A 13,441-nucleotide genomic window follows, 5' to 3' on the forward strand; every position below is an offset into this window, starting at 1 on the left:
CAGGATTTAAGTGTTAAGAAAGTTTAGGAAATAAACTCCTGGTAATGTCAAAAGGAAGGAGCAGACAATAATTGTTATATTATATTTTAATATTATATTATATTTTAAATGCTAGAAGCCAAGAATGGGGGAGAGATATTAATATAGGAGGCATACAGTATAGGTTAAGTTAACTACAAAATACAACCCTAACTCATGGATTGACAATTATGAATCCTTATTTTTAAGCTGTAAATATTATTTATTTCATTATTTACTTTAAATACAATCTGTTTAGGGGTATTGCTTTATTCTTCACAGAGTTTTGTAAACAAAAGTGGGAGATGCTGAAATAATGTACTGTACTCCAAAAATTCAAGAAATAAATACATTATCTTAAATGCTTGTAACTCCATCCCTTGGAGAACACAAAAGCATAGTGTGATGCCCCAGAGGAGGTCTCAGGACTCTCATTCAAGGCATTCTAGGAAGAAACTAAAGGCTCCAGGGGAGCAGCCACTTTTTCAGGACCATTACAACATCTCCTTCACCCATTAAGATGTTTCTTACAGTATAGAAGAGAAGAGTGCTGACTAGGAAAACATGAAGGGCACCAAGTCTTTCACAAGGTGATCACTTCCAACAGAAAACTGTCCCTTCAGTAACTGTGTGGAGCTGAGTCTCATTTATGTGCAGTGCTGGGACAGGGGCACCTTGGGTAAGCTGTGGTGTCAGCAGGCCCATCTGCAGAAACATCTGTCTGCCTACAATGAGCTGGCTGGAAAGGAAACTTCATCTCCTTTGATACACACATGCTCGGTAAAACGCAAACAAGCAACAATCAAATAACAGCACACTTGCTAAAGGCTGTATGTAGATCTCCTAAGATAATATATATATATATATATATATATATATATATAAAACTGAGGCAGAAAAATAAATAAACTGGTAAAAATATATATGCTTTATAGACTGGAAAGACTGTGTGTGTGTGTGTGTGTGTGTGCGCGCGTGTGTGTGTGTGTGTGTGTGTGTGTGTGTGTGTGTGTGTGTGTGTGTGTGTGTGTGTGTGTGTGTGTGTGTGTGTGTGTGTGTGTGTGTGTGTGTGTGTGTGTGTGTGTGTGTGTGTGTGTACATATATATGAACTCAATAGATTTAAATTATATATTTAAGAAATACGAAATGTTCATGTTATAATATGTTGTAACGAACTGAAACGAAATCTCTATTATGTATATGATTTAAATCAATTGAGTTCATATATATACATACACACACACACACAGACATATAGCTATATATATATAGAGCGAGATTCCGTTCTTAAATATATCATTTAAATCAATTGAGTTCATATGTATGTACTACTACAAAGTTTGCTAGGCCAAAAAGACCGTTAATCGCGCGATAAAAAAATGAACGCCGTTAAAATGGGTTTGCGTTAACGCCGTTTAACTGACAGCCCTAACATATATATATACATACATACATACACACATATATGAACTATATAAGAAATATGAAATCTTCATGTTATAATAACACATTTACTCAATGAAAGACGGCCTTCTATAGTGAGCAGGAAAAACAATTGAATTGTGAAGAAAAGAGGGGGAATATTTTGCACACTTGTCTAAATGTATGTCTGCCCAAGAGCATGTATTTATTTACCAGGGGGGTTCCCAAAAGCTGGTTGAATTTATGAGGACTTGTCCTAATGATTGCCTAGGCCATTTGAGATGAATATTAAATGTGTTCAAACATGGGGATCTGGAGATCTTGTATACTACAACCTGAAAAGCACACATTCACATATCTCTAATATGCAAACATGCACACTTTCTATTTCACACACAATGTATCTCGCTCTCTCTCTCCCCCACACAGAGTCAGCCAGCCCCTGCAGCTGAAAGGGAGAGCTACAGTGACAAACAGCTCTCCTACTCCAGAGTTGGCAGGAAATCTATCACACTGGACAATAAAATTGCAATTGAGTTTCTTTAGATTTTTTTTCCCCTCAGCAGATGCACGTATCTCTCTAGCTCTGCACTGCTACTACACCTTTCCAGTTCATTCGCACGACCCCTTTTCTGTTTTTAGATCAGAGCAGAGATGCTGTAAACAGAACAGGACCTTACCTGCATTAATCTTGTGCAATTATAGCGCAAAAAAGCAATTACAGGCTTGACCCATAGGAAGGGGAATGATCAATTTGTGTGCACTTGCCTCAGCAGTGAGCTACTTTAGGAATGCAAGCAGACTCAAAGAAAACGTGTCTGCATGAAAAAGAGGGAAAGCAAAGCACACTGCAATCCTTTAACGTTGCTCGATCCACTCACAGATTACATTTTATTGACACCATTAACTGCGGGGGTGTGAGTGAGAAGAATTAACTTTATTTTAATGTTTATTTTAAAGAGGTATCTCTACAGGCATTACTATCATCATAAGAATTTGTATCTGCATTTCAGCATGCTTTTGAATTAAGTTCGGTAGCACAACTACTTTTATTTTTATTATTTTTATTTCCCCTTGAATTAATCACTTTCACTGGTATTATTTTCATTTGTATGTCATTATTGATAAAACAGCCGAAATGAATAAACATAAATGTAATCATACTGTTTGTTTCATTTTTTAGGACTGTTTTATATGAAATTAATATATTACAAAAAATGTTTTTGTTTTCTGTGTGTGTGCATCGTTCTCACCTTTAAAAGTTGTAATGTATAATTTGCAATAAAAAGTTTAATAAATAAAATTATTTTTTAAAATTCTATTTATGAGTGCTTAATATGCAGAGACAACTGTCAATAAACCATTTATAACAGAGGTGTCGAAACGTTTTACTATATGATGGGCTAAAAATCTAACTACATAAAGTGTATATTATTTTCTACATTTCTACATTATATTCTCTACATTTCATTGCAAAAATAAAGGAGGAAAAAAAAAAGAGAAACTAGAAATGAAGATACGACATGGCAGGCCAAATCAAAAAGGTTCAGATCACGGGCATATATTTTAACATGCGGGCCCTGCTTTGGCCATCTCTTATTTATAGTATATTTTGTATAATTTAAATTGATTACCCTGAAAATTTCCTTTAACCACTGCGGCTCTGCAGAGCTATCAAGACACACATTTCAAGATGTTTATTTGAGCATTCTGACCACCCTGACATACCGTAGCAACACTGGCCTAAGTCTGTCATGGCTGTTTGTCCAACCAACGGAAGAAGGGAAGTGTTTGGGAAACCTGTTTGAAAACAATATTTTTGTGATTCCATTTGGTGACACTAGTACAACAGAAATGGCACGCTTAAAGTGAATCTGAGGCTATAATAAGGCTACATATTCTGATGAATAAGCACTGTGAGCACTACAGATCTTCTTTTTCTTACACATCTGACTGCATAGCACAGCTGCGCCCCCAAGTGGCCAGTGACAAGAACACAAACAGAGTGTATAATTGGAGGAGTGCCAGAAGCTTGTGCCCAAAACCACAGTCTGACACCAAATGACTTCACTTCGCTTGGAACTGTGTCCATATTACAATGTCAATAGAGCATCTTAAAATAGACATTTCTGAAGCTAGAAAGCACAGAAAACTGAGAGCTCTCAAAAACATTATGGAGGCAATTCAATCTGTAAATAAAAGTATGAACAGAGGGTTTGGCATTGGAGGAAAAATAAAGATTCTAATCTGAGAAGTCAAGTTGATTATAGAGCGCAATTACAGTCAGGTTTCTGCAGTGAGAAGCCAGTGGATGAATGCTGAGAGAGTCTGAGCGCAGAAGAGAAAGAGGCAATGAGAAAAGGAACCAAATACAAAAGTATGGTCAGTGCTGGGGGAAAAAAAAGAGAGACAGATTGATGGCAAGAGACACCAGAGAGAGAAAAGCAAAAGAATAATAGGCGTAAATCAGACTTTTGAAATGAGGAGGCAAAGTCCTATCTTTTGTTATCAATTCAATATGATGTCTGCATGGTTTCTGGATTAAATGTATATGTAACACTACACTACTAACAAACATCCAATACTATAATATATATGCTTATATTCAAATATTATATTATATAGCATATTCAAAAGTTTGGGGTCAATAAGTTATTTTTTATGAAATAAAGCAATACTATTATCCCGCAAGGAAGCATGCAACTGATCAAAATTGATAGTTGAGATGTTTAAATTGTTAAATTGTAAAACAAATGTTTTTTTTTCTTTAACTTCCTATTCATCAATTTTGGGGAAAAAATGTATAAGGTTTCCACAAAAATATTAAGGACTGTCATGATTCTTTGATTGAATTCGAGTACTCGATTTAAAAAACAATTCTCGATAGCAATTTACCCGTGTCGAGTAACCGGCAAAATACCGGAAGTGGCGCAGTCCACCGACGGGAATCCATTAACCGCAATATTAGACCGTTTTCTAAGGCAGCACGATGTAGTAAAACCATTTAAAAACCATACTATAGCATAGTGCTATTATGAATTCACAAAGGCTGCGATTCAATTAAATAAATATATGCCCTGCAGTTTTAATATGCGCTTTAATTATTTATATGCGCGCAGGTTATGTGCGTCTCAGAGCGGCTCCGTTCACAGAACATGCTGCTCCAAATGAACTATCATGTATGCGTGGAGTATGTCTCAAACTCCATCTCTGAATATGCTGTGAGTTTGGGTTGCTTTTAAGTTAACGTTCATTGGGGAACGCTATGTGTGCTATTTCATCAGATTTGCAAGGTAAATCATTTATAACCCTACACCAACACAGGAGAATACATCAATATGTTTCTAGATATGCGAACGTTCATCACGATTTCAAAATAAAAGTTAAAAACACAAAATAAAACCCTAGCTCTGAGTTTGCATGTTTTGATGTCCACATGTTCTTGTTCAAGAAATTACAGTGGCTATAGCACTTCTATCGTAAAGTAGTGATCAAATATTAAAGATTAAGTGGACATTTTAATTAAATGTCATTTGGCCAATATTAAACAAGGATTTGATCTGCTGTAAAGTGTAACAACACCAGGCTGTTGGCGCCTCTGCAGGCATTCATTATAATACATAAGCTGATTGTTTATATTATGTATATTATATTATATATTAACAGTGTTGTTCTATAAAAACATATAATTACTTGATACTTTATTTGACATTGTTGACAATTGTCATTATACATTGTTATTATGTATTTTAAGTTATTTTAAAGGCTATTGTTTGCTTCTGTCTATTAACACAAAAAATATCCGATTCCTACCAATTACTCGATTGCCAAAATAATCGTTAGTGACAGCCCTAATGTTACTTTAACACCAAATCAGCATATTAGTTTGATTTCTGAAGGATCATGTGACACTGAAGACTGGAGTAATGACACTGAAAATTCACCTTTTTCATCACAGGAATAAATAAAACTTTAAACTATATTCAAATAGAAAACAGTTATTTTAAATTATAACAACACTTCACAACATCACTGTTTTTACTGTATTTTTTAACCAAATAAGTGCAGCCTGGGTGAGCATAAGAGACTTCCTTCAAAAACATTACAAAAATCATTAAACTGTAGTGCATATGAAAAATGAAGAAATATGTTTATTAATGCATACTATTAGCAATAGTTTGGTAATAATAATAATAATGATGTTCATTGTTATGGTACTAGTCATGAAGAACAAAAGCCACACTTTAGGAACTCAATGGTATTGGTAACACAATGAGCACAAGGGAGGCAAAAAGAACCCTTTATTTGGTGGTGTAGAAACTGGACAGTGTTACTTCAAAAAGAAGAGGTTTATACACTATTTAATCACTGATTTCATAATGTTTGTTTTGTCAGAAGTGCAAAATGGGTACTCTGATTAAATTCAATTAGGGAAATATTTTTAAAGACATAAAACCTTTCCTGTGTATGAAAGATTACCAAGCTTTGTAAATTTGTGTGAATACTCATGACTGCAATTAATGTGTACCGCATACATTCATCCGTGTGTTGTTTTGTGTGTGCATTTGGGTCCTGACCTTGGAGTGTGTGATGGAGAGCGTGTCCACCCACACGCGCCAGCCGCCCCACTCGTACTTAATGGCGTGATAAAGGAGAATGCGAAAGATGGCGTACACCATCTCTGTGATCTTCTGCTCCTCACTGTTCTTGGGGTTAATAAAGCACAGAGACAGCATCCACTCCTGCCACACCGAGCACTGCAACAGACTCCTACACAAAAGAATGAGTGCGTAGAAAAAAAACATTTACTCATTTCAGAAAAAAAAAGCTCATGATGATGATGAGTGTTGGACAGTGTGTGTGTGTGTGTGTGTGTGTGTGTGCGCGCGTTTCAACAGTCCCCACCTGCGGTTCTCTCGGCTGTTGTTGAAGAGTTTGATCATGTCTGAGAGAAAGATACGTCGTACTTCCATGCTTTCTGCTCCTGGAGGAGCATTCTTTAAAAGAGCAGCTATCACTTTTAGGATCTCTGATGGGGGAAAAAAATATGCCTTTAATGCACATGAATGCACCATTTCACACTGTATCTGAATGCCTAGTTTTTCAAAAAAGCTTATAATCCTTTAAAAGGGGAGTCATCACATAAGTTTTTGTTTTTAAACACTATAATATTGATTTTCTTTTTTTTTACTGGTTATCTAATACACCACAAATGGTGTAAATTAAAATGTATATGGAAAACAAAGTAAACAGCATGTCCACATTATACTGCAATACAGCTGCACAAACAGTTATAACATTTAAATGGGGAAAAAATTACATTGCCATTTAAAGTTGTGGGGTCAGTAAGACTTTTTTTTTTTAATTATTCAGTAAGGATGCATTAAATTGATCAACGGTGACAATAAAGACATTTATAATGTTACAAAATCTGTTCTTTTGAACTCTGTTCTATTAATAGAATCCTGAAAAAAAAATTATCCACAAACATATTAAGCATTTCAAATGTTTTTTTGAGCACCAAATCAGCATATTGGAATTATTTCTAAAAGTTAATGTGACACGGAAGACTGGAGTAATAATGATGTTAAAAATTCAGCATTGCCATCACATGAATACATTACATTTCAACTATATTCAAATAGAAAAAAGTTCTTTTAAATAATATTAATAATTCACAACATTACTGTTTTTACCGTATTTTTGATCAAATAAATGCAGCCTGGGTGAGCATAAAATACTTCTTTCAAGAACATTAAAAACATCTTTCTGTTTTGAAACTTTTGAACGGTAGTGGAAATTATAGTTATACGTTTTAATTACTTCTTTTTTTTTTAAAAGAGGGATAAAGAAATTTGCACCCCTTTAATAAAACAGACATATTTTTGCCCCAACACTTTTGCACATAGTGAGAATAACTCACAGATATTGTGGAGGGAGTAAAAGTATGTCTACATCATAAGGTCAGTATAGTCTAAACTCTGCAGCTAAAGTCGTGGCTTCCTGGAACTGAGCGTTAGCTTAAACTGGAAAGATTGGTTGTTTAGATGAATTATCTAGACAATGTCAGCATGCATTAAGTTGAGAAGAGCAGCTCAAGTTTCAGCCGTCACAGGGAGTTTAGAGCACGACAGCATCTGTAACCAATGCTCTCACTCGTTCCAGCAGAATTGTGTTGTTTCTACGCCTTACTCACTCAAATTAGAGTCACTGAACCTTACCAGTAGAAAATTACCTTTGCATGTATCTCTGCACTTTTCTGTTTTTTTCGCTCTCCAATCACCATTTGGTCCTGGTTTGTCCCGGAGTTTAATTTAAAAGAAACTTTTGCTTCCTCAGTTTGTTTGATTGGGTCTGACATTGCTAAAGACTGCAATCAGAGCCATTTAGAGGCTTCAACACAGATCAAATCAAGGAGAGACAGAAGAAAGCTGAAACTCTGCTGTGCTCGCTCTCTGATACTCTATGAGATGGCCTTGAATCAGACTCTGTTGGTTTACCATCTCCATCTGAACGTTTTAGAACCGACCCAGGATCTGTGATTGACTGTCATTCTTCTGACTGGCAAGTGGTTTGTGTACATGGTCACATCTCCATGGAAATACAGCTCTAATCAGCTGCCTCCAGTACCTCAGAATTAAGCTTCATTAGGGAAAGGCCTGATATGGATCAATATACAATATTAGTTTCCCTTTTTACATTAAAACCAGAGCATCTGATTGCTGCCTAATCCTGTACTTTAAAATTGAGCATAAACTGAGGCTGGAAATAAGGCATCTCATTATAAGAGAATTCAGCCATCTAATATTGAGAAACTAGCTGGTTGCGAATGAAACGGATACAGTGAAAACTCTATACTATAGCTACAGGGGGAAGTTAATTATGTTTTAATGTGTTTATCATCTGAGTAATGGTGACCATCAAATGAGCTCCATTTGTCTGAGGTAACTGTACACTTCACCACTAGACACAAGAAAAAAACAGTGACTGTTTGATTTGCACCGCAGCAGGCACAAAAATATGAAATGAGACTCACTTAATACTATTATTGTAAATCACGAGTAAAAATAAGCAGATTTAATTTTACAATAGGAGGCAGGTTTTGCTTGTGATCTTGCTGTCTTTCATGTATGGATATTTTCCACACACACGAGAGGTGGTGTAGAATGTGTTAGCATTGTTGACCCCTACTGTATCTCTGAATATGGTTAAGGTGATAACTGTAAATATTGTTTTCTGTGTTGCATGTAAGTAAACTAAATAACCTTGTATTTATGTCTTCATACCATTTTTAATTTGAGATTTCACAGAGAAATGCAGGTAACACTGCAGTACAACCTGAACATAGTGTAAATAAATATGACCGTTAATACAAAAAAGTAGGGAAAAAAGAATTTATAATTGCCCATTAAGAAAATAAACTTCCTTACATAAATAAAAAATGTCTATTTATTTTATTAAATACAAAAAAAATTAAGTAAAAATGTGTCTATTTAATCTATAAACAGCTATTTAATACAGAGTGCATATGCATATGCAGAGTGCATAATCACTGGTGCTAAAGGAGAAGGGATTGTGTTTCATATTAACTTACGTGGGTTTTGAATCTTCACAGTGGAGTCAGGGTCTGGGTGCTGTTTGTGAATGACCTGAGTACAGATCTGCTCCGTAAGAATCTGGTGAGAATGTTCTGGTTAGTCACTGATAAATAGTACAGCACAAAAACATTTCACAATGATCAGGTGACAGCATGAAGAAAGAAAATCCATAAGAAAGTAAATAAATCTGCTAAAATGATGAACAAGTCAGAAAATAGAGCTGTGTTATATATTAAATATAGGTCAACAACATTCGCCAGGTTAGCTTTTTCAGTTAAAGTACGGTAGTTGAATACTGGAACTCTCTGCCGTAAGCCATTTAAGAACGTGGCACCTTAAAAAAATGTGTTTTAAAAAATGGATCAAGGAAAACAGTCATGTGAGCATTAGGCAGTTATTGTAATTTGCCAATTTTAAAGAGTTAAGGAGAGGGAGGTTGTTAAATATGTTGATTCAAATGTAAAAGTGCATGCATTTGTTTATATCATATCCATATCAATTATTTAGTTCTTTTAACTTTTTGTAGAACTTTGCGTTTATGTAATATGTACCGGTAATGTAATTTGTAATACTGAATGCACACTGCCTTACTAACAACAACTGTAACTGTCGCCTAGGGACTACAGTTGAAATTTAGCAACAAACATTTTACAACAAACATATTGTGAATCGACCCAGTACAAATAAACAAAAGCAAATAATAAAATCACACTTCAAGAATTAAATACCCAAATTTAAATCTTGGGTTGGGGGGGCATCACACCAAAAAAAAGGGGGGAATTTAATTGAGGGTGGGCAGATATGACTGTGTCAGTCATGCTCTTACCTAAAAATGTGGCTGACGTTTGCATAAAACTATGGTCAAAAACAAACTGCTACAAGCAGCCATTTAAAAAAAAGGTATCAATTTAGGAGACTGACCTCAAAGAGCACGTTGTACGTTGTGACTGTGATCTGGTTCGAGTGGAGCAACAATCGTTCAGTGAGCAGAGAGAACAGGCCGTGAGCCAGCATGACCTCTGACTTTGTCCTGAAACACATGGCATCCAAAACGTCAGCACCAAGCCCACACTATGATCTACTCCCCAACAGGGCATAACTGCAGCCCAGAGCTTCTGAAAAATATCTTTATAGTCACGGAATGAAGCTGCATATATTTTAAAAGCACTTGGCGGTCAGATTCCTTCTGGGGGAAACTCACATAAAGCAAATGGGATTACAAATGAAACTGAGCTTTATCTATCAAACACCACAGAAACATTTGGAAAAATACTCACACAATTACAGACTTTGACTACATTAACGCATAAATGTTTCCATGCTGCATGAATTAATAGTGGAGGAGTGAGAGTAATTTGTTATCAAAATAACCTAGCTGAATTCACTCTGGGAAAAGACCTAGTTGCTTATTTTAAATCATTCATTTTAAGAAAAAGAAAAAAATCAGCCTTCAACTCACTTGATGGTATGCTGGGAGCTTATTTCTGCTAAATATTTATAGCTAAACCATCCACTACAGACTCATTTTGTAAAATAAACAGTCGGAGTGAATCATGTATATGTATCACATATTAAAAACAGGGTTAACGTGTTATTGTTACTAATATGATCAACAGTATTATTACAACCAAATAATAAAAAGTAACTCACTTTGGAGACAAATATTTGAGAAAGTAGCCCAAGACTTTGAGTCCCTGCACACGAATCCCTTCACTTTTGGATGCAAGCAGCTTAAAGATGACCCTGTGTTATTCACGGAAGAGAAAAAGTGTTAAAAAAAAAAAAAAAAATGTATGCATAATAAACGTAAGAGAGAAAGTTCAAAACAAACATATTATTTTATCAATATTTAAAATGTATGTACCATCAGAGTCGAGCTTAAATATATGAAGAATTTTTGTTTTTAACTGTTTTCAATGATTCTTTCCGACAAAAGGAAATTGCGACGCAGTCTGGTGTGTACACAGATCTCACAAGAGCTGACACGTACATTCATATGTAACCGAGACTATTACACTGTCTACATATTAAAATGAATCTGCCTATATCCTTCTGGAGTAGGATCTGATGGAAGTGTGATTTGAATGAGGTTGTCAGATCTAAAATGAAAGTGAGGCCCTCTGTTTTATCGTGACGAGCTGTCCAGATGCCCCCCCGCTAGCGTGCACATTTAACCCCATGGCTGTCAGTGGAACTAGCATATCTATAAAGGCTTTGGAAATGTAAATGCCTCCATTTTAGTAGCCCGTATGAGCGCTCAGTACAGCAGCATAGGTATCATATGAACCTATGAAAGTGTTTTTATAGGTTTTGTTGAGCAGGACTCAGATGTCTCTGCTAAGAATGAAGAATTGTGGCCTCCCATTATTCCACAGAGATTGATTCAAATTCATCTGTCAGTTATTTTTTTCCCAGTTTAATTTATAGTTTTTAATAAATAAATAAAAATGGGTTAAAGAATATAATGTCTGGTTGCAAAGGGCAAACACAGTTCTCACCGTATTCCATTCCGCTGATCGAAGGCTTGAACCATTGAGCCAGGATGCTCAGACATCAGTGCCACCAGTAGCTGGAGAACATCCATCAGATTATCATCCTGGAAAAATATTTACAATAAATAAGCATAACATGTCAGAAAAAGGAGTCATTCAAGGCACACTTAAAAAATTATCTATGTTTTAAAATGCAGATGATTATAGAGTTAAGTAGGGGATTGTACATTGTAAGTTACTGTCTAGTTAATATACTGCACATTGTGTCTGCATTAACTTGTTGCAGGATTAACATTAGATATCATTACATATACATTTGACAGGAAATTATTAGGGAGTAAAAATGGCACTTTCTGCAAAAAGCAAACATATTATATATAATAGAAAAGAAAATTCATGAGTATATTGTGGGAAGTGGCATAATGGTAAACTGCTATTTTTTTTTTTAATGGCAGATTAGTTATGCACAAGAGAGAGACAGCTGTGGGGACCAAGCGCCATCTGGTGGCAGTTACACCACAGCATGTCCAGTGTAACAAAAAATGACAGCATTAATAATCTGCATTGATTTTGTCACATAACTGAAAGTGGTCACACAGCGATACTGGTTTAAAAGACTGTGATGTATTGAGAACTGTTTGAAATGAGAGTAGATGCATTAGGGTACCTCGTGCATTGTGAGCAGGTAGTTCAGAATGCTCTGCAGTTCGTCTTCCTTTACGCCATGATCCTACATTGACAGGACACACAAGTATTATCTGTACTGCACTCCTCATGATGGAGTTGATTAATTCAGACTGTATTTATATTATGTTACAGCCACTCTACTGCACCTTCATGATAAGCTGTTTGACAAACAGCAACAGGAACGCTCGGAGAGAGTGAATCTCCTTTTGATTGGGTCTCGGCCCATCTGAACACAAACAGATACAGGATATCAACCAAAAAGAGGGGTCATGAAATATCAAATCAAATGTAATATTCCACAGCCCTATGCAATTGGTGATAATACTAATGCTTTTCATTGTGTTGTTTACATCAGTTTAGAACCACAATTTTAGATTATTTTCCTTTATAACTTGGTGTAAACAAAAAAAAGATAATATTTCATTCATTTATTGTAACCTTGATTCTGTTTAATGACATTTGAATGAGACAAGCGAGGAAGCCGTCTACTGTGGAAATTACACAGAAAACACACTGAAAGACGAATTGCTCTGTTATTGTGGGATGGGATGTTTTCCCACAGCATCTTTAGTGCAAACCTGCAGTGCCCTTTTTATTTGCATTATCAAGACAGGATATTCACAATAACAGTGTGTTTTAAAACCAATATAATTAAATATGATATTCAGATGAGACTCTATTCCACCAATTGAAAGTTGAAAGACGAACGCATATTGATACTTTATATAGCAGGGCTCTAAAGCTTGAGACCACAAAAAAATCCCATTTATTTAAACATGAAAAAAATAACTTTTCTTTCAAACTATTATGCTGATAACATAATTTGTAACAAAAATAAATTGTACTAAATGTGAAACAAATATTATTGTTTTCAAACTTTTGGACACCATTATAGCTACACATGGACCTTTTTTTGACCCTTATTCACTTGTCTCAGCATGTGTTGAGAAGTTGGTTTAGTTCTGCACTCTTACCGAGGCCCTTGGGCGTGATTCCGCTGCGGTCCAGTGGGCTTACAACCCAGTAGAAATACTTGAGTGTGTGCATGACCTGCAGTACAGTTCCAACTCTGCGGATGGCATTGTAGATATTGACGGTGCTAATGAATTCTGTGGCCAGGTAGGTGTAGAGAACCAGTTGTACCTGTTGGGGGCAGCAAATCAATTTCAAGCAACAATCAAAAGTCACATTTAAAGGGATACTCCACCGTTTTTTCATATTAA

At 35.6% G+C, this 13,441-nt stretch overlaps 1 protein-coding gene across 2 annotated transcripts in view; it reads right to left on the bottom strand.

Annotated features, from left to right (window-relative positions):
* The window catches only part of lrba (LPS responsive beige-like anchor protein), a 268,042-nt gene that overhangs the window by 191,949 nt on the left and 62,652 nt on the right, over positions 1-13,441 (bottom strand). For both annotated transcript variants that reach the window (XM_056265070.1, XM_056265069.1), the window contains exons 13-21: positions 13,193-13,361; positions 12,365-12,444; positions 12,199-12,261; positions 11,538-11,635; positions 10,690-10,782; positions 9,961-10,069; positions 9,036-9,117; positions 6,347-6,470; positions 6,019-6,211 (exon numbers count right to left, since the gene is read on the bottom strand). In XM_056265070.1, coding sequence (XP_056121045.1) covers positions 6,019-6,211; positions 6,347-6,470; positions 9,036-9,117; positions 9,961-10,069; positions 10,690-10,782; positions 11,538-11,635; positions 12,199-12,261; positions 12,365-12,444; positions 13,193-13,361 — 1,011 coding nt within the window. The remainder of the gene's footprint in view (positions 1-6,018; positions 6,212-6,346; positions 6,471-9,035; positions 9,118-9,960; positions 10,070-10,689; positions 10,783-11,537; positions 11,636-12,198; positions 12,262-12,364; positions 12,445-13,192; positions 13,362-13,441) is intronic.

The sequence above is a fragment of the Rhinichthys klamathensis genome, unplaced genomic scaffold (assembly GCF_029890125.1).
Source record: "Rhinichthys klamathensis goyatoka isolate OS25496 unplaced genomic scaffold, OSU_Roscu_1.1 h1tg000229l_1, whole genome shotgun sequence".
Classification (NCBI taxonomy): domain Eukaryota; kingdom Metazoa; phylum Chordata; class Actinopteri; order Cypriniformes; family Leuciscidae; genus Rhinichthys; species Rhinichthys klamathensis.